This window comes from Porites lutea, chromosome 2, assembly GCF_958299795.1.
Source record: "Porites lutea chromosome 2, jaPorLute2.1, whole genome shotgun sequence".
NCBI classification, from domain to species: Eukaryota; Metazoa; Cnidaria; class Anthozoa; order Scleractinia; family Poritidae; genus Porites; species Porites lutea.
Window position 1 is genome coordinate 25,711,181 of NC_133202.1, and position 27,283 is coordinate 25,738,463.

Consider the following 27,283-nt stretch of genomic DNA (forward strand, 5'->3'; position numbering starts at 1 on the left):
TGCAAGTGAGCTTATGAAATGCTCATGATCACATTAGTACATAATCACTTTTAATTGTTGCTGTCTCAGAGTCAATCCATTCTTCATTTCCCCAAGAATATTTTTTAATTTGTACTTTCCTCGAAAACTTTTAAAAAACAGTAAAGAAATACCCATAGATTTAATTTTTTTTCGTGGCATATATAAACATGTGTCTCCGCGATCAGTTTTAATAACACGAGACAATACGCTAAAATAAACCTCGCGTAGTAAATTTTTTTCGCTTTTCTTAAAGTAGCTGAACATTGCTACGGTTCATTTCTTCCTTGATAAGTAAAACCATGAGTTTGGAAATCAAACCATTGAAATTCATTGTTTTGCCGGTGAAACTCGGATCTGATACAGGAACAGCGATATTTGGCGTTGAGTATTTTAAGTCTTTAAAAGGTCAAGAAAACCTACTGCTGAAAAATGTACAACTGAAAACCCGCGTAGAAAACGTCCGATTTTTGTCAGGGATAACATTTTTTGTAAGAAAGTACGGTATTCAAAGCACCAACGAAATGGCTTTGAAAAGGACTGTAACTTTACGCGAGGGTTTTTTGATTTCCCGCCATCGGATTTGATGAGCCCACGCTACTATCGTTCAGCGGATGCACGCATGCGCACGCAAATGCCATTCTGTTTACTGTTTACTCAGCTATGGACAGGGCGGATAAAGGTTGGGCGGTGAAACGAGCGCTCCGCTCTTCATTTAATGTCTGATGCGGAGTAGGACTGGCACGAGCGCTCTTTCCGCGCTTCCGGTGCGCTTTAAGGTCGGCGAAATTTTCCTTTTTGCAAACCGGAAATCGTATTTTCTTTCTGTAATTTCAGGCTACAATGTTAAATAGATAATTTCGTTTCATAAAAATATCAATAAACAGTTTCATATGTTTGTGTGTGTATGCCTATAGGTCAAACTTGTCGGTCGTATAATGCCAAAATTTGAGTTTAAGTTGAAAGTGTTGAATACCTCCTCCTTCCACTAAATATCACCTAATCGTCTTTCGCCGTTTCGTTTGCAAAAGCTTAACACTTCTTAACCTCAATTTTTACATATGTTAAAGGGGGATAAATTTTATGTAACATAACAAAAAATTAGATTGATATATTTTGATATAGTGGCGTTGTACTGCTTCAAACTTTGCTTCTCGGGTGCAACGCGCCATGGCGATTCGCGCAATGCGTCGCAAATCCGGCAACTGCATGTAAACAAAATTTATTGAGGTTAGTTGTAAGATTTTTTCTCCGTTTTTCTCTCTAAAACAAAACAAGGTAAACAGTAAAAACTGAGGGGAAACTAATTTTGAAGTTTCGAAAAAACAGAAAGACGTATGAGATGTTTTTTTTTTTTCAAAATTAAAAAAGAAGTATGATGGTGATTGAAATTAGCATAATTTCACCTAGCACGAGCTGCACGCATTTTTAAAATACACGTCATCTAGTTATGAAACACGATCTGCTGTCTTTTAGTTTTGCCATGGATGACATGGATGAGATTTTCCTTCGTGTTTTAGACAGTACTTAGTTGTTTTTGTTTTGGAATAACATCGACATTGGCGAGTAGTAGAGCGAAAATATAATTCAGTGGTAGAGTCATGGAAGTAATAAGAGAAACCCTTTGAAAGAGATGTTTGTCTACTCCAACTAAACCTCCCGCAAAAAATAGCAACTTTAGCCTCTCGAAGACAGCGTACCAGCACAAATGAACGAGGAAGAAGTGCAAGAAACCAAATCAAGCTGCCATAATTCAGTGACAGCGGCAGTGTCTAATGGAGAAACCACATCGCAAGCCCTGACCGAAGTCAAAAACAAGCTTAAACAAGTGACATTTCTAAGCAGAGTCCCAGTCCACTGCATCACACCTTTTTGCTCGGACGTGCTCGTTTCATCGCCCAACCTTTATCCGCCCTGTTATGGAGCCTTCGCGCCGCGCGTGTAGCTCCGCTATTTCAGTAGGATGAGAGCCTGGGGACGAGGTGCACTTCCAATAAACAAAATGGCCGACTGGCTCAGTCGGCTCAGTCGGTGGGGGTACATACAGATTTGTGTTGTACATGGAACCGTCTCATGGCCCGGTGAGGGTGATGAGGCGGGAGGTTTACGACTTTGGTATCATGAGAGGAGTAACGTTTCCTACATTTCTGCCAGCAAGACACCGGGAGGTTACATTTTGGTATGTGAGTTATTGATGTTTTACTCTTTCACTTCCAAGAGTGCACTAACAAATAACAAAGAAGTCCAAATTTCATTTCGTCTAATACTTAAAACAAATGGTACCATGTACTGAGGCTCAAGAGTAAGAACTGAATTCTGTGGGCCCATAATTGACTCTGGTCTCTGGGGGTGAAAAGGTTTTTTTTAAATTTTAAAATAATACAAACAATTTCAATTAACAAATTATACCGAACCTTTTTTTTGTTCAAAAATTTATGCTCATTTATGTCGTTATTTACTCACTTTAATGTATCCGTTTATTATTTTATATGCTTTGTTCTTCATTAAACATAAGAACCTGTGGATTAAGAACTTCCCGGCAGAAGTTTGCCACTTTAATACCCAAAAATACAAGAGCCTGTTTAGCCAAGGAAGATCATCATTCCAAGTTAAGCATAAATTACGATAAACAATTTAACAAAGGCGGGTAACTATGAGTTGCTCAGAGGTGATGGGAAACCATCAGTAACAATTTTTTGGTTCCATGAAATTCATGGGAACCCGTTCCCTAAAGGTTTTTAATTTTAGTCAAAGTCATATATATTTTTTTCTTGGCACTGCTAGCTGGAAGCCATTATTAAAACAAGTGATGTATGATTCAAGATGGAACTGATATAGGTGCTAAACATTTCAGTTTTGTATATGAGTTGTAACTAAAGAATTGCCCTGCTAGTTTAATAAGTAGTCTGTGTGGAAAAATAATTTCTGTAAATGGATCTGTAAGGCTGAAAATGGCACTCGGAAACTATTTTTTGCTTCTGTTATTTTGAGACCAAGGTAACAACAGGTACCAGAAACTTTCGTTACCGTGAAATCCTAGGGCTTGGGATTACATCTACATGAAGCAGGATTTCCTGGCTAAAAAGTTTTCACTTCCTACTTTATCAACAATGGAGTATTTTTCAGGAGATTTACTTTTTATATCATATTTGACAATTTGTTTCTGAATTGTTTGAGTGCACTTGTATATTAATACACGAAAATCAAGGCCCTAGATTCGAGAGAAATTACAACATTGCCAGAGAGCAAAAAAATGTGATGAGCATGACACGTCATTTTTATGATCGCCAAAAATAAACTGCACACTCAATACAAGACTCATTTGCATAAAATGAAAGTTTACAACAGCCGATCGGTTAGCCTCACCATCTGCACCATTGATCGAAGTTTTGCTCATCATTAACATTCTTCTTTTTCTCGACCTCTGAGATATTCACTTGTTCCGAAGTAATCAACACTTTCAAGCGATAGAATTCGTGGATCAACCTATAATTCCGGAAAAGCTCTAAATCTTTTGGATTAACCTTTCCTAAGCTTTCTTCACAAAACATTTGTGGCTCCAGTCAGGCCGCATTTCTTTATATCCCCAGTTTCCATGGTCTCCGCTACGTTCAACCCTGCAGGGACCATGTCTTCCCTTAACTTTTGTGGACTAAAATACAAGGAACAAAACATGGCTTGCAGATTCTGAGTATGCAATCGAGACTAATAAGAAATTTGGTGATCAGTTTTGTTAGGGTTATATGACATAATACAATACATGTAATTATTATTATGAATAACTGAAAAGTTAATTTAATTTTCTAATTTTAAATCAACAATCTATCTCCTTCATACATAAAAATTTAGAACCTAATTAAGAACCTACGTAGCCTAAATTGCCATTATAAGTACCCCAAAATACAAGAACCTATTTTGCATCACTTCAAAAAAAGTAGGTTCTTATTTGCTGGTGTTACTGTACCTCATTTACCAGTTTTATGTAAATGATTGGCCACCATGGTAGCTTGATGCACCACAACAATAGGTTCATATGAGAAATTAAAGTGAGTGAGTTTACTTGATTCATGTAAGAACTTTTAATAAATAAACCAGTACTGCTGTTTTTACATTTGATCATTACCAATTCACTGAGGTTATTTTAAAATGCCTTGCCAGCATGCAAAGAAAGTAGTGTCCGATAGCTAGCCCGGGGCTCGTGGATTTTGCTAACGGGCCAGTGAATTCAGTTTTTAACTTGCCTGATGGGTAAGTGATGTTTTTTGAGGAACTCGAATAAGAGAGGAACTGTGAAATCAATTCGATCTGCTAGTCAAAAAGCTTTTGGGGCTAGTTGAAATATATGACGTCTACATGGGTTAGTAAATTCTACCTTCAGCTTGCCTGCATGGCAACCTGTAAAACTGATTTTCTTTGCACCCTGCTTTCATGTTTAGTGTCAGCAGAAAGTACATGAACATAATATTTTAACAATAATAAACTGTTTAAAAATTTTAAGGAAAAACTTGCAGTGACTCCACGAGCTATTACATGTATACCTGCATAGGTTCATGAGATAATGGAACCTGTTACCCTCCATACCAGGATGCAGTTTATTCTTCCCCCCACGGAGGGCATCAGAAATTCCAATACAAAGGGGGTCCAAGAGGAGGCAATTTCCAAGGGGGTGGGGTCAGATTCTCAAGGTCTTTTTTTCCAGGGACTTTGAAACAAGAATTATTGTTTTTATTGATGATCTTACATTAACAGTTATAGCTGAATGCTTTTTTCACAGCTTACACTGTACCTGTATGATAATAGTCTGCATGTATCTAAAATGAATGTCATCAGCTCATGAATAATTCTGGTCATCCAGCGCATTGCTTTATATTTCACAATATAATTGTGGTATTCACTATATTGTTATGGTCATGAACTTCTATTAGCCTTCTTCTAACTTGTTTTTAACTGAAAGAAAGTAATTGTTTATTTTTCACTGGTTCTTTCACATATAGATGCTCTCATAGTACACTGGACAAAACTGTTCTGGACTGATGTTATAAATATTATTCAAGAATAAAACAAGCCAAGGAACCTCAATTATATTTTTGTAATAAGTCTGGTTTATTAATAAAATCGTTGCTCTTAGAAATAAGTGAATTACGAAATTATTTTACACAGATATAGATATTAATAAAAAAAATTAATTTAAACTAATTACATCGTGTTCATAATGGACTGGGCCTTACGATTATGAGGAGATATAATACAATAAATTAGATGAAAAAAAACTGGAAACTAGAAATATATATCAAGTTATACATTGAATTCCCATAAGTTCCTAAATTACATGCCATGAGCATAAAGGCACATGGCCGGAAAAAAAGCTTCGTTTAAAGTGTTCAGTTTTGCAACTTATAAGGGATGGTCTGTCTTTGTTGCGAAGGGAGCGGCCGTGCGCCTGTGACCGAGTCGGTGGAACAAGATGGCGAAGACAGGACTCGGGCTCTTTTATCTTTGTGAATAATTTGCTACACAACTCTTTTGAAGTTTATCAAATTCCACAAATGGGAAAATATTTTCATGTTGATCATGCCAGGAGGACTTGCATTTTACAGCGTATCCAAACATGGTAACGAAACCACAAAAGTATGCAAAATCACGTGATTTGTAAGAAAAAAACAAATAAAAAATGAAGGGTTGTGTTATATTAAGAATATTGCGACATTTTTGTGGATGTTTTGAAAAGCATTCATCGGAAAACACAAGGAAAACTTAAGGACAGTTTACAACTTATTTGACCACTGAAATATGGCACTTTCTTTAGACTTAATTTTTCGTCACCTTAAAACTCTTCTTGCCACTAGATCGGTCTTCCATCTGTTTTGAAGATAGCAGCCTGTTGCTCGCGCTCCGTTCCAGCACAAAATGCCGCTGTGTTAAAGCGTAACTGGCCAAGAACTTCAGACACTGCTATCTGGGCCTCTCTAATAGTTGCTGGACCATATTTCTTGGCTCTTCTCCTAGGAGCTTGCCATAGTCTCACATTGTGTTGCTCAACAGCTTGAAATAACTCTGTGGATTTGCCTTGTGGCCCTTCTATTATATATGTATGACAGCTTGAATCTTTGACTCTCTTAACTGCTGATGTATCAAAGGATTATACTGCTGCACGTCAATGACTCGATCCAAGTTATCTTTGCTGCAAGATTTATTTGGGGACAACATTCTAACATGACAACACTTGTGATTTGTTTTTCTTAAAAATTATGTGATTTTGTGTACCTTGGTGATTTTGTTACCAAGTTTTGATATACTGTAAGGCAATTCCTGCTTGTGTGATCAGCATAAAAATATTATTCCATGTGTGGAATTTGATATTGTTTAAAGGACAAAAATGTCAAGGGTCCTTATGGCTTGTTTTATTTTTTTATGATAAAACGTCAATCCAGAACAGTTTTGTCCAGTTTACTATGTGTCTTGTAATGCCTCCTTGGTTGTCAGTGACATACACCAATCAATTCCTCTCTTTCAATACAAGGAATTCCCAGGCCTACCGTCTACCGTATTGTCGTACAAACATGAAGAAGTTCTCGCCCTTTTTTCAAGGGCCTAAGTTTTTTAATTCACTTGACAACAAGGTCATCAACTCTCAATCCCTCTCCTCTTTTAAGCAAAAACTGAAGATTAAATTATTGAGTAAGTATGAAAACAGTTCATAAATCTTTCCATCTTCGACTTTTCGCCTTCTTTTCTTCAATTGATGTGAAACAGCTCTAGCTCATAGTTCAAGGAGGCCTAACCTCTCATAAGCTCCTATAGTTTCTGTTAGGTCTCCTCGCCACTTCTTTTTTTCTTCTTTTCCTATATTTTTTGTAATTATTGTGTGGCAAATAAAATAAAATAAATAAATAAAATAATACTCTTTGTTTGTCACCCCAAACTTTTGCACTCAGCTATTGTCTTCAGTTTCTCTTGGGAGTTAAATTAAAATAGCCCCAAGAGAAACTGAAGACAGTGCTTATATGCAAAAGTCTGGGGTGACAAACAAAGAGCATTATAGTATGTTATGGTATTTTTTGGAGTGGTCAATTACAAATGTATCTTCCGCATAAAAGTATAGTACAACAGCATTTTTGATGAAAATATATTCTCTTCAGGGGGGTCTCAACCAAGTTAGATAACAGAAAATTCTGTCGCGTGGGGTGTATGAAAAGCACCCCCTGGAATGGAAATTATAGGGGTGTGGGTGGTCCAAAGTAAAAGTGCCCTCCATAGGCAGGGGCCAGATAGGGGTGGGTATTATGGATGTTTTCTGGAACTACACATTACAGTTTACTCATATCACAGTCAACTGTAAGTTGTGAGTTAGGCAACAAATAATCCTTGTTTTTAATAATGTTTTTGTGTTTTTTTAAATGGACAGTTCTGCTATAGACCACGTGCGGTAACGTCGAGCGAGTTGCGAGCGGTAACTCTCTCTAATATCATGACAAATAGTGAACAAAAATTGAGAAAAGCAAACAAAGAACTCAAGGACGAAGTAGCGGAGCTTAAAGTGAAGCTAGAAAAGGTTTTGAAAGAGTTAAGTGAACGAACTGAAGAATGCAATCTAAATGTCGGTAATGGCGTCGAAGTGTTGTCACCAGACAAAACCAAATCAGTGGAGTTTGTTTCGGACCAGTATGATGATTTAATTGCTTTCAAAGTAAGTGCCAGTAAAGAGCTTGAAGAAATTAGGGCAAGACTCGATAAGATATCTGAGACCTGCGACCGCATCCAGAAATCGCTAGATGCTTTTGAACTGTACAGCTACCAATTCAACATCAAGATAGTCGGAATGCCGATGGTTGCTGAACGTGAACACCCTGAGCAAACTGCAAATCTATGCCTACAGTTATTTTCAGCCTTGGGAGTAAAGGGAGTGTCGATCCAGGATATTGATACGGCCCACCGAGTGCCGTCTATGAAGCCGTCAAATCGACCCAATGCAATCGTTTGTAAGTTTGTACGAAGGCTAGCTAAAGACCAAGTAATGGCGGCCAGGAAGAAAGTTGGTGGCCTCAAGGCTGAAGAACTTAGATTTGCAGCTGATATCAATGTCAAGTACCTTAATATCTATGATCACTTAACGCCACGGTTACAAGCCTTATATCATGAAGCAAAGAAAGTCAAAGAGGCCAAGAAGTACAAATTTTGTTGAGCGAAAAATGGCTTTGTGTATCTTCGCAAGTCTGAAGAATCCACAATTTACAAATTCGCCGACCTTTCTGAGCTTAACAAGAAATTTAGCACGGCCTCAGAAGCTGGAGTGAACGATCACCTACAGAGCTAAGTACTCAAGTACTTTTTATATTCTGTCATTACGAAGTAATCAAGTTTGACTATTGAAATGCCTACAAAGACCAGTACTAAGCAACAACAGAAGTTAAATAAATCTCTGTTAAAAGATTTACCGTACTTTAATTTCAGAGGTAACTTAGCCCTTGCCCATGGCCAATTTAATAATTCAGTTAATAGTGAGCTCCCGACTAAACGAGATCTAGATAATCTCCATAGCTTATATGATCTGGATTTGTTTAATTTGAATATGGCCTTTGATACCAACCAAACTGATAACGATGCTTTAATGAGCCAATGTATTAGAAGCCGATATTTTTCTCCACACAGTCTTAAGCAGTTTACTAATAATCTTACGCAGGATCAAATTGAATCTAGTCTCTCAATTTTTCACAATAATATTAGAAGCCTTAATCGTAACCTCGAAAATCTAGTGACTCATTATTTACAAGAAATAGGTATTCACTTCAATATAATTGGTGTCACGGAAACTAAAATCACCAATTCTAATGAGAATACAGGCCTTTCAAACATACCCGGTTACGTTTTTGAACACGTCCCAACACCTCTAGCATGTAGTGGTGTAGGCCTCTTTGTCGATGAAACACTTAGTTATTCAGTTTTAGAAAAAACTTCCACCGAATCTTTTCAGGCATTGTGGATAGAAATTTCTTTTGTTAAGAAGAAAAACGTAATCTGTGGAGTCTTATACCGTCAACATAATTCTCCAGAGAGCTTTCTTAAATACTTGGAAGAGACTATCGACAAATTTACTTCGACAGGGAAGAACTTATGTCTCTTAGGTGATTTTAATTTATGTCTTCAAAAAATCGAAACCTGTAATTACAGTCGCGACTTCTTACTGGCTCTTCAAAGTTGTTATCTCCTTCCAACTATTGACAAACCAACACGTGTTCACAAAAATTCTGCAAGCTTAATCGATAACATTTTTGTAAACAATCCTGAGCAGGTGCCAATCAGCGGTAATCTCATTACTGATGTCAGCGATCATTTTTCGCAGTTTTGTATTTTGACATCAACAAGAGATAAGATTAAACGGAAGCAAATTAAAAAACGCGATCTTTCGCATTTCAATCCCGATAATCTTAACAGCGATCTTGCTACGATCGACTGGAGTTGCATCATTAAAACGCACGCAAATAATGTAGACGAGCTATTTTCAACTTTCTATAGAAATTTTAATAAAATTATAAATAAACATGCACCGATTAAAACCCTTTCTCGACGTAGGATTAAACAATTTTCTAAGCCTTGGATTACAAAAGGTATAAGAAAGTCAATCAAAGAAAAAAACAGACTGTACCAAATTGGCGATCAGGAAAAGTATAAATATTATCGAAATAAAATTTGCAGTCTTATACGTCTGAGTAAGAAACACTATTACTGCGCCTTTTTTAATAACAATTTAAGTAATATGAAAAAAACGTGGCAAGGCATAAATGAATTATTAAATCGCTGCAAAAGAAAGTGTAAATCTGTTAGTAAATTAAAAGACCCAGATAACAACAATAAACTTACTAATGATTCCTCGCGTATACCTAATATCTTAAATAAACATTTTTCAAATGTTGGCAACATCTTAGCAAGGAAACTACCACCGGCAGAGCGTCCCTTCATAGACTACCTAAGAAACTCCAGTTCGCCAGAAGTTTCGTTTTTCTTCAGACCTGTAACTCCATCCGAAATTCAATTTCAAATTTTATCTATACCAAACAGCAAATCGCATGGCTTATACTCCTGTCCTACTCAACTTCTTAAATACTCAAGCAAAGTCATATCTCCAGTTCTTTCAGATATTCTCAATAGATCTGTCTCTCTTGGGGCTTACCCCCAAAAACTTAAAATATCTAAAATTATACCTATCTTCAAAGCTGACGACGAGACCGACACTTCTAATTATAGGCCAATTTCATTATTATCAAATTTCAATAGAATCTTCGAAAAAATTATGTACGACAGAATGAGAGACTTTATTGAAAAGCACAGCCTATTATATTCGTCTCAATATGGTTTTCGTCAAGCTCACTCAACCCAACATGCTATCCTTGATATGGTAGAATCTATACAAACCAATATGGACAAAAAACTCTTTTCATGTGGTATTTTTATTGACTTAAAAAAAGCCTTTGACACTGTGAATCATACTATTTTACTTGATAAACTAAATTATTATGGCTTCCGTGGAATTGTCAATCAATGGTTTTCCTCTTATTTATCAAATCGCACACAAAGCACTGAAATCGGCTCTCATATATCTAGTAAACTAAATATCAATTGCGGCGTACCCCAAGGTTCTGTCCTAGGTCCACTTCTCTTCTTGCTTTATATAAATGACATCCAATATTGTTCGAGCAAACTCCAATTTTTCCTTTTTGCTGATGACACTAATGCTCTTTATGCTCATAAAGATTTAAAGACACTGGAACTAACAGTAAATGCAGAATTACACAACTTGTATAACTGGCTGACTTCAAACAAACTTTCACTGAATATTAAAAAGTCAAACTATGTAATTTTTCGTCCATACCAAAAAAAACTCAACTATGATCCCCAGGTCAATATTTTTGACAATGAAAGCAATAAAAAGGTTACCCTTGAACGCAAAAACTTTATTAAATATCTTGGACTGTTAATTGATGAAAATCTATCTTGGAAGACCCATATTCACTCTGTTGCAAATAAAATAAGTAAAACAATTGGGCTAATTGCGAGATTAAGACATATTGTTCCCACTTGCACCCTCTTAAATATTTACCAGTCACTTATTACACCTTATCTAACTTATGGTCTTATCTCTTGGGGCAACGCGTGTAAAACTTTCCTCGACCAAATTCTTGTCCTTCAAAAACGCGCACTGCGTTTAATATATTTTGCCGAAACAAACGACCACGCCATACCTTTTTTTGTCAATGCAAAAATTCTGCCTTTACAGTCTCTATATTATGAATCCGTTTGTAGTCTTATGTATGATGTAAATAAAAATACTGCTCCGGTTAATATTTCGAAACTCTTCTCTCGAATTTCTAGTGTTCATACTTACAACACACGTGCCTCAACCTCTGAACATTTTTATACTAAAGAATCTCGACTCAATGTCAAACGAAATGCTTTTTCGCGTGTTGGGGTCAAAATTTGGAATGGGATACCTCAAATTCTTAAAGAAAGACCGAAAAAAGCTTTTAAAAGATCACTAAAAGAAATGCTACTCGATTTCCTTGAAACTGAAGACTCCTATATTGATGTGGATACGATCATCGTCAAAATGAAAAAGTAATTCTCTTGTCCTTTATTTTCATTTTATTTTTAAAATTTCACTTTGATTATTGTCCTTGCATTTAAGTAGAACGTATCTATTTAATGTAAAATGTATATACTTATATAACGCCTAATTTCTTTGTATTTGTCTAGTTTGTTGTAAATTATCTAGCCTGGCCTGCCTCGAATAGCCTCGCTAACTGCAGGCCAGTCCCAATGTATCTTTTGCTATATTTTCAAATTTAAATAAAGTTGAAAGTTGAAGTTGAAGTTGGTAAAAGTAGTATACATGTAGTATTAAGAAGTGTAATTCACATTTTTAAACTTTTTTGGCAATATTATTTCAAACTCAGTTGCTTTAGATGTCAGAAAGTAGGTTAAGTTGCCTGAAATTGATTTCTTGGAATCAAACCCATTACAGTTGAACCTCTCTAATACGGACACTGAAGGGACAGAGTGAAGTGTCTGTATTAGGGAGGTGTCCATATTATAGAGGTTTTTTTTAAAAAAGACAATATAGGAAAATTTTGTTGGGACGTTGGAAACTGTCCTCAATATAGAGGTGTCCATACCAAGAGGTTCGACTGTAGTTTAGTAGTCCAGGACCATTTGTGACCAGTGTGTTTATGTCCCCCATAAAATGTCCGCTGACAGAGGGAATTTTATGTGGCTTTTATGCAGTGGTGTCAAAAAAGTGTGCTGTACGTGCAGACTTCTTGTTTTGCCTAGGAGTAGTATAAAATGTATTGCTTTGTTGATGTCTTTATTGCTGTTGCAGTTGTTGTTGCTACAGCTCTCTATTTTGATCTGAAGGGGTGCAGTGTCATGACATATGGAAAAATCCAAAATGTATAAATTTGTATAGAGTGAAACTACCGGTTATTATGAAAATGTTCCTGTTTTGTTAAGAGTACTTTTTACACATACAGTGTGAGTGCAAATAAAAATGAAACTTTCATCATTGAATGAAGACATAAAAAATCATGAATATTTTGTTATTTGAAAACTCAGTGAGGCTAAATATTATTATTTTCAGCTTGAATCGTTATTGCATCTTGAACAGATTGCTAAAAATATTTTGTTCTTTTCTTTTTTTGCCATTTAAAGGGGATCAGGAATTTGCATTTAGGAGGGTATAGCGTTGTCAATTTATGTGATTTTTTCTAGAATGAGATTTTAATAGATCAATTGAAAATTTATAGTATAAAGATTTACAACAAGTTTAGAAAGTTAGAAAGAATTATTGTACATGATGTTTCAAAAGCTGAGTAGCAGACACATTTTTAAAATTCAAGTTTGTTTTATAGATGTTTTAAAATAATTTTTGTGACTTAAGTTGGCCAATGGTATACAGTGTATTTTTTATTTTTATTGAATCTACAGATTTCGTAGTTTTTGAAAGTATACAAATTCATCAAAACACAATTTTTCACAAATTTTTTCCACATATAATCTCTCTCCATTTTGATGACACACCATTCATGGGGTGCAACAAAAGTGCTATCTGATAGCCCAGGGCTAAAGTGAAGCAACTCATGGGGTGTCCAGCGAGTAAGCAGCATTTGCCAAGATAACTGAGTAATCTGAAATGCTTCAGAAAAGGGGTTGGTTGACCAGCATGAATGCCGTACTGCAACAGTTTGCCCAAAAGCCAATGAGTTTTAATTTTCATCTGACCCTGAGTCAGGCACCTCTCAGGAGCTGTGACATTAAGCAACAGTAAGGGCAGATTTAGGGGTGGGCCAAAGGGGGGCTTTTTTTCCCTGAAATTAATTTGTATTATTTTTATAGAATTCTCAGGACAATAAAACGTTTCTATATAGCCGGCAAGTGGGCAAGTGCCCCAGCCACCCTTTTCTGAATTTTCTGGATCCACCCCTGGCAGCTGCTGGTAAGATGATCTCATGAGAAATTTCTCCATTTTTGATTATTTATGTAGAGACCAAAAACCAATTCCAGCATACAGCAAATAATACAAAATGTACATGTTTTACATGTATTGCATGCCATTATCAAAATGGAATAAATTATGCAAAAGATTCCATTTAAACCCCACTAACCCAGTAGCCCAGAGAAGACAGAAAAAATAACCCAGGTTTGTGGAGATGGACCAGATGGAGAGATCTAGGTTGGGAGGTAAATGGGAAAGAACTAACAATTTCTGTTGTCAGGGACTTGACTGACAGCCTTCTTGTGTATTTTCCTGCACTAATAACAGTTGCTTATTCTTGTCAGTAGATCGATGACAAGTGATGATGGTGTTTTCATCCCTTTTTCTATAGTAATTTATTTTTTGCTCCCGCTCTTCGTTGAATTACCTTTCCATGTTGTTTTTCCAGATCTTAAAATCTGCCAAAGGCTGGTCCACAGGAAGTAAGATTTTTCGAATGTTTTTTTTTTTCCTGTGGTGCTGATACTGTGCAAGCTTTCCTCGGGTTTCTGAGGTTGAAATTAAAGTAGCAGTTACAAAAAGAAACAGCATGTACTATACTGCTAGTTCAAAAGTAGTTCAAGAAACGTCCTTATCTTGGCTTGCTATTATCTCTTTCTAAGCCACTGCGGGTATGACTTTGTCATTTCTCTTTTTTCAAAATTTGGGTATGATTGTGGGTCATGTGTATACTGTAAAGTCAGTATTTCATTAAACAGTACCAGTATGAAAATCAACTCTTTTAGTTATTGGGATCTGAAATATTATTTATTGAGGTCCCCAAAGCTTCCGGCTTATTTTATTTTTGCTATATCATTTATGGGTACTTTAATTTTGGTTTCGGTTCATAACATTCTCGCAGTTCTCTTGCCCTGTTTGTTCAGTGAAGTTAAGCTCTGTCAGGCGGGGTTAGTACTAGGATAGGTGAGATCTTTTTGGATATAACATGTAATATACTTTGACTTTAAGTTTATTTTTCAAAATAAAGCAGTTTCATTGTTTAGACATGCTTATAGAGCATGTTGTTTCATGTAAAAGTTTTAGAGTCAGAAGAAATTGCAAAGGACTTTCTTGGATCATAATTATTAGTGCGTTTATTGTAAGTAGCTAGGGGAAGTGGTGAACCAGAGCTGACATATAGTCCTGCTTTTTATATCATCTGACTTGTTTATAGCCTGCGGTGCAGCCGGCCCGCATACGTGTATAGTATAGATATAGTTGGTTCAAAGAAGGTTTAAAGTGTCTAAAGTGTCTACGGTGCAGGGTAGCTTATTTATAGTATAGTATTGTTGTAAAGTGCAATGAACTCAACCAGAGCACTGCACACAATGACAATCAGCCAATCACAAGTCATGTTCACAAGGACAGGTGGCTATCAAAAACAAGATCTCTTTATTTCTCAAAGTGCCACTGGCCCAAGTGTGGTTATAGAGAGGAGAAGTCGTTACGTCTCTTTGCCATGGTAGCAAAGATTTCATTTAATTTGTCAAATATTGGTTAGATTTCTGGGGTTGAATCCGAAAGGATGGTATCTAAGTTTACAAAAAGGAAAAGAAACTTTTTGTGTTGTGTTCACCTACTCCATAAAGTGGGCCCGTCAAATTAGGAAGTTTCATGTCGCAATTGTGTAACGATGGCTAAGAAATGTACAAAAAAACGTAATCACGCGCAAAGTTGTTGTTTTGCTTATCTAATCCTCAGCTTTTTTGCCGTTCTCGTTGCCGTCGCCATCGTCGTTGCTTAAGCTCCCTATTGTTGTCATCCCAAAATTTTGCTACCATGGAAACGTGATGTCACACTTCTCCTCTCTGTTGCACTTATATTAATTCAACTTAGAAAAATTAGTAGGTTTCAATAAATTGTATATTGGACTTAGAAGAATCAAAATTTGTTGAGCCATCACCCCATGCAGTATATATATGCTAACAACCTCATCCATGTTGGTTTAATTGAGCAAACAGAGTGTAATTGATCATCCTCTCTTTGGGACACCTCCATTCAGGGGACACAAAATTTGGTCCCGGAAAATGTGCACAGTATCTTTGTATTTATTACCTCAATTAAAGGGATGAGTGACCTCTATTCAGAGGAAAGGGACACTTTTTCTGGGTCCGGAAACCTGGGTTTATTTTAACCTCTATTATTTCAGGGAACACCTCATCACTCAAAAAGTCACTGACCACAAAGAGGGCTGATATCTTTAAGTGCACACTAATCAAAAATGGAAGCTTTCACAAACTGAACTATATCACATAAATCAATGAAATGCACTTGTATGAATTCAAATTACAATAGGGAGTTTAAGAAACCATGAAGGTGACAGCCACGAAAACGTCGCTTAAAAAGTGAATTTCCATTCTTTCAATCTCTATCAAGATTACTCCAACTCATTTACTTTGTCAATTGCAAGCGAAGTCTTTTTGAGCCGAATTCCTAAGAATCATATTCGGAGTCAAGTTCAGGAAGAGGAAGAAAGTTTAGCCGTCTCTTGTTTACGTCCTCCATGCCATAAAACGTGAAATTTGGCATTTTCCTGTCGTAGTCGTGCAGTGATAGCAAAAAAATGTACAAAAAAGCGTGATGCACGTGCAGAGTTGTTGCTTTGCTTATTCATTCAACCTATTGCTTTTTTCAAGTGCCGTTCTCTTTGTCGTCGCCATTGTGTTATCTTAAAGTTTCTAATGATGATTTCTTTATGCTGTCTTTGTTGGTTAATTATTAGCAAACCCCAGTCCAACCTCTAATCAGGCGGAACCTCTATTCAAGGGACACTTGCTTTGGTCCCGAGGGCGTCCCCTGAATAGAGGTTTCATTGTATTTGTTTTATCTGTTGCTTCAAGTTTAATTTTTTGTTTGCACAGCTCACTTAATAACTTTCTGTGCTTTGCACCGTGAGCCTGTCGACTTTCTTGATCGGTATTACTATGATAATCTTTGATAACTAAGACTTTTTTATGCTCCATTTCTTGTACACTGTACAAGTTAAGATTCACACCAAATAGTATTGCATGAATCCTGAAATGATGTGACAATTGCCACTATTGTCAAGTGAAATTTACCCTACATTATAAATTTATTCTTCAGGTATTATTAAGTCAGTTCGATAACGATTTTTTTGTCTCTTGCATAAAAATATCTATCATCTTAATTTAGTCTTTTACCGCTTATTATCCTTCTTTGTTCAAATTGTAATCTTTCATCTACAGTGGGGGAGAGAAGATGTTGCCTGGCTTGCTCATAGTAGGGAATTAAGGGAGATGTGGTGCACGTTGCCCTCTATCCAAAGGTCTGGGAACAAGCAAGGGACCACATGGTCTAGTGTATACTGTGCTTGTAACCTAATAGGGATTGGCTGGGAAAACAATGAAAAAACAAAGTAACATGGAACCTAGCTCGAAACAAAAGAGCTGCAACATATAACAGGGTGTCCAGTTCCTATTTTTTCCTATTTTTTCCTATTTTTTGAGCCTATTCCTATTTTCTCCTATTTTTTAACTAAAACCTCCTATTTTTCCTATTTTTTAGCTGGTGAAGCCAAAATTTGTAACAAAATCGAAAATGGAATTATAGTTGTGTGTTTTTGAGTGAGATTTACCATAAAGCTAGTAGTATTTTGACTTTGATGTTCTAATATTAGCTAAAGTAATGGTTACATTATTTTGTTATTTCCATGACCTCTATTGCCTATTAGAGTTCTGTTAACAACTTTGTTATATTGTTGCTTTTTGTATAATTTGCTAGTGCCCCTTCATGTATGTCGTGTTATAGTTCTCATGACTATTGAATAATATTCTGCATAGCTTACTGAAACTGCATTTCAGTATGTACATGTTCTTGCTCGCTTTTATGTTCATCTTTGAAACTGAAAACAAGATCAAGTTGTCCTCTCACAACACAGGCAGATAAATCATCCAATCAGCTTGTTGTTTAAAAAATCCAATCACTAGCTGATTCTGGAAGCTACAAGCAAAAAAAGAAAAACAGACTAAAGTTTAGTTTATAGCAATAGTTCCCTTGGTGAGCCCTTTTTAACAACTATACCTAAGCAACTGACGAAGGATCCAATATTTTGGTTGCAAAACTGGCCTTGCAGTCATAGCTAAGCAGAGTGTTATGTTCTTCTTAGAACTTACCGCTGACACTCTTACAATCTGGTACCACTATCAGTGTCATGTTGCGTACACCACGGAAAGCCTAGTTACGTACTTAAAATTATGCGGTCTTTTGAGTCAAACAAACGTATTCTCAACCAGCAACCGATTGCAGATTAATGGAAGGAAAGCTTTCTATAGGACTTTTAAGTTCCAGTTCGATATCTTTCAATGACAACGCAATCGTGAGAGATTTCTATCCTAAGAAATTTTACTTTTTTTATTTTAATTCGAAGCTTAGAACCACGCTCGACCTGTTGTCAAGTATATCATCAGTTCTGATCACACATACTGAGCCAATAAACTAAACGTTACTGATCATTTTCACCCCTTTTTACTTGCGAAAGTTGATCTAAATCCTGCGGACGCAGAAGGTGAGGACTCGTAGCCTTTATTATAACCCTGATGGGGTGCAGGGAGTCTATCTTTGTCGACAAAATTACTATTGATTTTCCTATTTTTCTCCTATTTTTTAATACAAAGTTTCCTATTTTTCCTATTTTCTCAATCCAGAGTTTCCTTTTTTCCTATTTTTTTGAGCAACCCTGCCGCTGGACACCCTGATATAAGAATCCAAATGAATTAGAGGTTTTTGAGAGCAGCAAGGCGCTACTGTCATGACAAATGATTTTGAGCTGAACATTTTGAACAAATTTTGCTGTAACTTATGGCGCAACTGTTTATATGGTACGAGTGAGATCTCGGTTAAATGGGGTGTAGATGTAGTTGTATTCAGCTGTTATTTTACGTTACGGTAAACACCCACAGCAGGCCGCTAATAAGAACCTTCTTTTTTGAAGTCTGGCAAAATAAATAGGCTCTTGTAATTTGAGCTACTTATTGGTAATTTTGGCTAAGTAGGTTCTAAATTAGGTTCTTAATTTTTATTAAGGTAGTAAAAATTGTCGATTACCAGAGAAGTAAATAAGCTTGTTATTTATTCACAATTGTGTTATTATGACCCTAACAAAACTGATTACCGAATATAGTCTAGTACAGTATGTTTTTCTTGTACTACAATTTACAACTCAAAGTTACACTCCTTTATTAAATTGTTTATCATAATTTAACTGTAACCCACTTATAAGAACCTGCTTGCTATTGCTTGGCTAAACAGGTTCTTGTATTGTTTGGATTTTTGGGTATTATAGAGTGGCGATTAAATTTCTGCCAGGAGGTTCTTAAAAAATTATCCACAGGTTCTATTAGCGAGTGTTTACTGTAACTGCCTCTATAGTCAAACCTGTCAAACCTGTATTAAGCGGACCTCTATAAGCGGCCACCAAAGTCCTGGAAATATAACATAGCTTCCCTTAATTATTGTAAAACCTAATCTGTATTTAGCAGTTACCTCTATTTAGAAGCCGTGGTCACCTGTTTCGAGGTCCCAATGAGTAATTTGTTATTGTCTTTACCTCTATTAAACTGTCTCTTTGACAAGATGTGCCATACTAGTGCAAAAGGACACACTGTGTAGGGCGTTTAGTGGTCTTTGACAGACTTGCCAACCCCCAAAAGGAAAAAAATGTGATATTCTGAACCAGAGCTGGGAAAAGTAGTGCAGAGAAATCGGTATAAAGCGGCGGGACACAAATTATGGGGCAAACAAGGATGGCGAGTAATTTCAGTACTCTGAAAGGTTTGAACCCAGGAGTCATTTCAAAAGTAGGTTGAGTTGAAAAAGTGAGTTGTATCACGTCAGTTGATGGTGTTATACTCTAGTTATTCATCTGATTGGTCAATTACTTCGCGATGTTATTGGTCGTCTGTCAGTTAAGCTGTGATATTATTGGCTATGAAGACTCGTAATCAGTAATTGGAGCGTTTCGATCCGTCTATTGTCACAGTTAAACAGTCGTCTGTTGTTAGTCAAATTGTCAGTTCTCCGGTCGTTCTCTCGTAGTTAGTTTTTCTTGATCTTGTCAATAAGTCGTTTGTATGGCGCTGGTAACTGTTGGCTACGATTCAGTGGCGTTTGTTCAAAGTTATTGACGAGATCAAACTAACTACGAGAGAACGACTGGAGAACTGACAATTTGATTAACAATAGACGACTGTTTAACTGTAACAATAGACGGCTCGAAACGCAATACTGAATACTGAAGAACTACTACTAAACCACATTTTGGTACCTTATGGGTAAAAAAAAATGGACTTAAAACGACAAAATTAAAAGGAAAGGAAAGATCTTTTCGGTTTTTTTGGTTCGTACAGTAAGTTGAAGACCAAAAATTTACCAATCGTAGAACAAGAAATAAGTTAATGATGAAATAATAATAATAATAAAGATAAAATAAATATATAACAACGGTCTTGACAAATGATTTTGAGAGGAACATATTGAACACATTTTGCTGTAACTGAGGGCATAACTGTTTGTCCTGTAGCAAGTGAGATGTCAGTAAAATGGGCTGTGAATAGTTGTGTTTAGTTGTTATTTTACAGAAACTGCCGCTATAGCTTGATATGATATAACTTGAATTATATCATTATCTTTCCTTTCCGTTTCAGTTTGAAATTATGCCTAAAACTGCAATGAAGGTTACCAAGGATACGTTTACTATTAGTGAACTAATGGGATGGTGGCCTCGTCAAGAAGGACAAACTGTTCAACTAAAAGATGCTGATCTAAATGAACTTCAGCGTTTTATTGATAAGATGACCGCCACTATCAAAGGTAAGAGTTTAAAAAATAAAGGTTGAACCTCTGTACATATGTATGGAAACAGGCAGATTAAGCTTAATATGGTGAGAGTAGCAATAGTTAGTTTGGTTTGGCTTTTTAAATACAAAGAGGAATAAGGTTGAACTTACTTTATGTACGTACATGTAGGTTTAGAAACAGGTAGCTCAAGCTTATGGCGAGACTAATTACACATATATATTTTTTTGGAATTGAGAAGCATGTGGTTAAACCCGTACATTTGCATGGGTAGCTGGGCTTAAATATTTAAAACTGATAAGTGAAATATCCAGCCTTAATTTTATGAACGTTAACGCTTATAAATTTGGTCAGCCGGCAATCCTCGCGTCAAATCATTGTTTGCTGTTAACAGTGTCAAGAAGGGTAGACGGGGGTGGGGGGGGGGGGGGAGGGGAGAGGTGACTCTATTGTTTTCCGCCTAAGTTCTTGACCCACTCCGCCGGCCAGTAGGACGTCACATACAGGTGTAGTAACGGGCAAGAACCTCGCGTCGCTTGTGCAAATTAGCAAGGGACACGGCAGTTGTTAGGACGAGCGAGGTCAAGGAAAATCTAAGAAGCTAGCAAATATTCCTATATTTTGCTAAGTTGATCGAATGTGTGTGAGCTTTGGTGTTGCCATAATCTGCTTGTGTAAACCGTTTTGATAGTTTGTGTCCGTAATTGTATAATTTTGTAAAATTTTTTTACGGGCCGCGTTGCGGGAAGGCCATCTTTTTCACGGGACCGGCAAGGTCATCAAAACTTAAATCCTTTTTTTCTATAAAATATAGGCAAGGTCTAGTCTCCAGAATAGGAGGTTCCACACATGTTTATATTTCATCTATTCTTTTGCTAATTAAACCGGCCTAGCTTCATAACAATCCTTTCAAGTGTGGGCCTCTGTTGATCTCCTAATTCTCCATCTACATCGATCGGCCCGTTGAACCCGAAATAATGCGAAATTAATTTAATAGCGCGTATTACGCTAATTTTCCTTTAAAGGTATATTTGAATTCATGATAAATACAGCTCCACAGTCTCAAACAGCGCTATGGCAGAGAAAATTGTTGTGATATAACAAAATTAATTTTTCAAATCATGTGTGTCACTGTGGTGCAGTGGTCAAGGAGTTGCTTGCACGTGCAGATAAACCGGGTTCGACTCCCGGCGACTTCTGTCTGGTTCTGTTTGGTCTTTATTTTTAACACTATTTTTCATTTTGGCCTGTTACGTTGTTTTTTTATTCTTACTGCTGACCCTGCTGATCATGCACTTGGATCAATATATATTTTAAGCTTTTATTTTGCAAAAGGGAGTTCAAGAGCTCTTGATCTGCATACTGGCCAAGCTTACGGCCAGAAAAGACATGTCCCTCCTTTGAAACAGCTGAATTTTTTTCAATGTCAGCTGACATCATGACAAATAACACACAGTAAACCATAAACTGTACTAATTAACACCCAACACCCACCAGTAACCAACTGGCGGAATTTAAAATAATTAAGCGAAACCTTTTATTGGTTTTCGGGATTACAGTATTACAGGTGTATGCTCAGTATAGTATTAAAATGCGGTAAAACAACAAGGTTCAATGCTCACAGTCTCTCACAAATACCTTCCATTTAGCTTCCTCCAGGGGCACCCAACGAGAATATAGTTCAAATCCACTTAAACATAACATTGATGAACGTATTTTAGTATTTAACCGGTAGATATATAGGCAAATTTTTATCCCCTTAAAATTTTTCATCTGTTCGGATTTCCTAGCTGAAAGTCTAGTAATTCGAAAATTATAGGGATCAAAACTTACCTTTTCGAAACTTTCAGCCCAAAGAAAAGGCTCCCGAAAATTCTAGGTGACCTTTCTGGTGTAAAAATCAGTTAAAAATGGGCAATTATACCATTTTTTAGATTTTCGAAAATCCTAGGAGAGGAAGGCAAGCACAAAAAAATTTAACAACAAATGTTCCGAAAATTCTAGATCTTAAATCGTCTTCCTAACAGATATTTTCCGAAAATTGACGTTGGTTGCCCCCGTTCCTCTTTCAACGCTTCAGCTAAGCGAACTTTGAAAGGATTGATATGGGGTTCCACTAGCTCTGAAGAGCTGAAAATACGCACAATGTAAAGTATAATACATCCTTTGATGAACCTCCTATTGCGGTGTCTAAATTCCTCAATCTCCTGCAGTGCACTGGCCCTCAAAAGTGTGACGGGTCGGTATGATTGCCCGTAAAATTTGCTCGACGATAGAAAGGAATCTTTAAAATTCATTACACCACTGGACGTTTCATTCCAAAAAAGTAGTGAAGTCTAGTTTTCTACGACAATAGTTACCTTAAAATCTCCAAATCCAAGAAATCGGAACAGTATTTTCGTGGTACCTTATTATACGAAATTAACGTTCCATGAAATTAAGGTATTGGAAATTAACGCGAATTTAATGGAAAACGACTTTCGAATAAAGAAAATTAACGGGAAAGAGGAGGTAGATTTCATAATAAAGGAAATTAACGCGATTAAGACACAGTCGGTGGTGACAACTGGAACAAATTTATTTCAACACTAGCCTGTGTACAGACGTCCCCACTCCCTCAGGAAAAATCGGGAGAGGAGACGTCTGTGAATCGCCGTCGTTAATCGTGTTCCGGTATACATTTGCATAAATTATTTTTTTGTTCATTCGCTGACAGTTGAAAAGGCACAGATAGGTCGAAAAATAGCTCTGGCGTCTGTGCACAGGCTAGCCGAACATCTTCACGCAGTGTCCACCCAAAAATCCAGATATAAGAACTCTGATTACAGTCAAGCCAGGTGAAGTGTACCTCCCAAGATCCATTAATGTATTTATTATTCGAAATTAAGTTGAACCGTTGGTAGTTGTAGATTTCAGATTCATCTCTGTGTGCATTTTTGCATGCGTAATGAGCCGTGAATTCACACGCGATTTAGTTACGAAATTTCTACCAGCCCAGTTTCCCTGAATTTGATGTAAATATCTTCTAACACATTTAATCCATTCAAAAATTTTCATTCTGACCAAATGCAGAGAAGTTCTCTTAAAATATTCACTGCTCATTACGCATACAGGAATGCCGATTTAAATTTGACACTAGTTACGGGAACGACTAACGGATTCATTTTTTCAAAATTTAATAATCAATTCATCAATAGCATCTTTTTGGGGTAAGCTTGACCTGCCTTGGCTGTTAACGTTGGGTTTTGTATGTCTTCTCTTTTATTTACAATACCGACCGGTACAGACAGACGCATCCGCAGCCGGTGCAGCAAACATAGGTGGTCTTAACTTCTCATGCCTTTTAGAGAGAGCCGAAATACAAATACCGGTAAACAAATGTCCACAAAGGCTGAGCTTTTCCCTGGGGAATCTATTCTGAGGTTCATTCACCAATCACAACACCGGAAATTATTTGCGTCATGGCATTAACATTACAACCAATCAGAGGCTGTCCCCAACATTCCGGGGAAACGAGAACACGATTATCGTCGGCGATTCACAGACGTCTCCTCTCCCGATTTTTCCTGAGGGAGTGGGGACGTCTGTACATAGGCTATTTCAATACTGGATGCAAAAAAGCGACAACGATGAAGATGAACTCGAAATATTGTAAACCTTCGCCTTAGCTTTTGTGAAAGATGAAAAATAGAGGGTAAATGGAAAGAAAGAAAGGTTGTAGTTAATGTTTTTTAGGTGTCAAGAATGTCTGGACAGGTTCCAAAATTGGGGTTAAATACTAGAAATTAAGAGCGCGGAAATTAACGCTGCACTTAATTAACGTCGCGGAAATTGACACTCAACTAAATTAACGCGACTTAAATGAACGCGAATTTTAACGATTCGTGTTAATTTCATGGAGCGTTAATTTCCTATAATAAGGTAAATTCGAAATTTTTATCCGTCTCTTCGAAAACACTTTGCTCGCCATTTTGAAAGTCACTGACGCGAGACGTGACGTCATACTGACTAGCGGACTGTACCGCAGATCTCCTTGGAGACACCTCCCCCCCCCCCCCCCCCCCCTGAGGGTAGATTACCAGAACAACATTTATCTACTTAAAAACAATAACGCCCGTAGAGCAGTTCTAGTGATTTGGAGTCAACAAATCAGATCATATTTAAGACTAAATTAAAGCTTAGAGACAAACATTAGTCCGTAATCCAGAAATTAAATCGATAGATGTGAATTGCTTCTTATTCCTCGCCTCATTCTTCTCGCGCGCTGGTGGTTCTCCGCCAAAATTTCCCCTGAGACCCTGAATTGCCCTCCGTCGTCTCTTATTTAGTTTGTAAGTGGTCACGGAAAGGTCACGGGAGAATATTACGCAGGGCGTAAGAAGCTAGGGGGTTGAAACGCTCACACGCGCTCTCTGGTTCAGCTGTGAGTAGGAGCTGAGTAGGACTGGAACTAGTTGGCTTTTCCGCTCTCGATCGGCTGTCAGGGCAAGAAAAATGGCGCACACGAGCTGGAGGTAGGTTCGGATTTATTGCTTTATATCTTTAGATCACTGCAATCTATAATTAGATTTGATAATTAGCGTATTTCTATGCGATATACAGAAGATATTTAGGTGATATTTTGTAGTTAGTCTTATAAGTTAAGGTGTTTTTTCGCCTTTTATGTTTATATAGTGTCAAAATGGCGAATCGAATATTACAGGTTGAAGGTCGCGTTTTATCTTGCCAGTCAAAACCAAATGATAATAAAAGGCTACAAAAAAAATATGTAATGATTTTATAAATTTTGTTTGTGCATGCAAATTTTTAGAGTGAACTTTTATGAACCTTTAAGGCTTTTTTGGTTCTAGGTGACGACTTCATAATGGCGTTAGCAAGGTTTTTGTTTAGTACGTTGGCGTTTAGCTTGTCAGTAAAATAAAAGATTTCAGTTGCCCAATTGAGCGATTTTTCTTTTTTTATATACACTAAGATGGTAAATCATTTTTTTAGTTACGGAACCGCGATCCAAGAAGGTTCTGACTATTTTTAAAGTTCTGCTAGAAAATTGCATTCGAATGATCTCGTGTGACAGTCTTTACATAAACAACAACAAATTCTGCTTCACTGCGGTATAAATCTGAAGGTTGTAGTGCACAGAAACAGAATGAAGCCTATGGAGAAATTTGCTTTCAAATCCCCACAAAGATTCCACTGTAAAATTAAATCATAGAATGTGTTTATTTGTTATTATAACAATTTTTTGCAGGACAACAATGAGTGCCCGGCCTGAAAAGACTACTAGAACACGCACTGAAAGATAAACGAGTTCATAATAACGTGAATATGAAGAAGAACATGAAGAGGTCTTAATTTGATTGCAAGTAGAATAAATTAAGACTGCTGTGTAACATTGTATTTTTATCGTCAGAGGCTTAAGTGTGGTGTTACACAAACTACAGTCAGCTCTCAGGTGGAAACTATTGAGACTGACACAAAATGTCTGTATTAATGGACAGGTGTGCCAGAAATAAATGCTTATTTCCTTTACTGCATAATGATGAGGTGGTTAACGAAATATCCTGTAACTCTTAGAGAGCTTTCCATTTGTCAGAACGGACCGGCCAGCCCATTCCCATCGTAATGAGAATTTCATTTCTAATCAAAACTATTAAAAGCATCCAGATCTGTCAAATCCTTAATATTATGCACAAAGGGGATGGTTTTTCAGCAAAACCTCTAGGAAAAAGCCTATTTCATTGCCAAAATGTCTGGTCTGACCATGGTCAGGCCGGCAAGTTCTGACTTCTGGAAAGCACCCTTATAGAGAGTAAAAGAAAATGACTGAAGAATAGTAGGGACCAACTCGATTTCCTGGAGGTGCCTTATCTTTTGATTGTACTACTGTATAATATTTCTAGCATTATATCCTCTCTCTTAATATTATATATCGTAGACAAGGAAACAAGAAAGTATTTTTTGAATCAAGTTTGATTAAGCCTGGCTGTAGTTAATAAGTTTAACCAAAAATGAAATTGAATCATACTGGACATGAAGTATACAAGTGTGCTAGGGTTGCTGGTCACACTAAAAAGTTTGTTTTTCAATGGTTTAATAGCTTTTTCAGGCCATTTGTATTTTATTTGTGCATAATTCTGTATAATTTCTTGTTTGCAATATACTTTTGAATTTGTATGTTATAAAAATGTTTTATGTTTTATCTGTAAGATATATATATAGCAATGTCTGGTTTCAATGTAAGACTTGTGAATGTTTAGTTTCTTTTAAGTTCCTTAGTATGTCTTGCATGGATAGTTTTCAGTGACCATTTCATTACAAAAAGTTGTTATTATCAAACAAAAATATTTGCTGGGCTACTTATTTCTGTTCTTGCGACCTCTTTGATAGTTTTTCAAGGGCAGTGAATTATATTTTTTCACATACGTATTCTTCATTGCAAAGTAGTATTAGTGTACAAGATAAAAAATAATGATGATTTTAGTCATGTCTTAAATTTACCCGGACTTAAGTTTTCACAATCTGTCCAATTGTAATGCTCAATATTGGAGATAGCTCAATAAGGTGTTTAGAGAAGAATACTGATGTACACCAACAAATCCAAACTTTAATAGTGAAAACAGATCATCTGCCCTTGAAACTGGGCACCAAAAAATAAATGCCATAGCAGATGACGAATTACACAACTTGATATTAATTGAACTAGAGAACCGATAATATTAGTCTAAAAATGACGTCAGTGCTATCGTCTGAGTTGTGATGCCATTTTCTTACCAAGTCGCGAAATTTTAATACAGGTCTCGGAGGTGGAACTGTACTAACAGATATTTGTTCGCGGGGAAAAAATTGAACAAAACAGAAAACGAACGTGAGAAAAAAAATAATTTGTTCCTTCGCTATTGCTCGCAGTAAATGAATGCCAAGGGATAA

General features: G+C 36.6%; 1 protein-coding gene across 1 annotated transcript in view; it reads left to right on the forward strand.

Annotated features, from left to right (window-relative positions):
• Window positions 1–2,066: 2,066 nt before the first annotated feature.
• Window positions 2,067–27,283, forward strand: part of LOC140928117 (uncharacterized) — a 51,705-nt gene continuing 26,488 nt past the window's right edge. Inside the window, exons 1-2 of the mRNA XM_073377832.1 lie at window positions 2,067–2,197; window positions 20,206–20,371. Of these exons, the coding sequence (XP_073233933.1) occupies window positions 20,215–20,371 (157 nt within the window). The 5' untranslated portion in view covers window positions 2,067–2,197; window positions 20,206–20,214. The remainder of the gene's footprint in view (window positions 2,198–20,205; window positions 20,372–27,283) is intronic.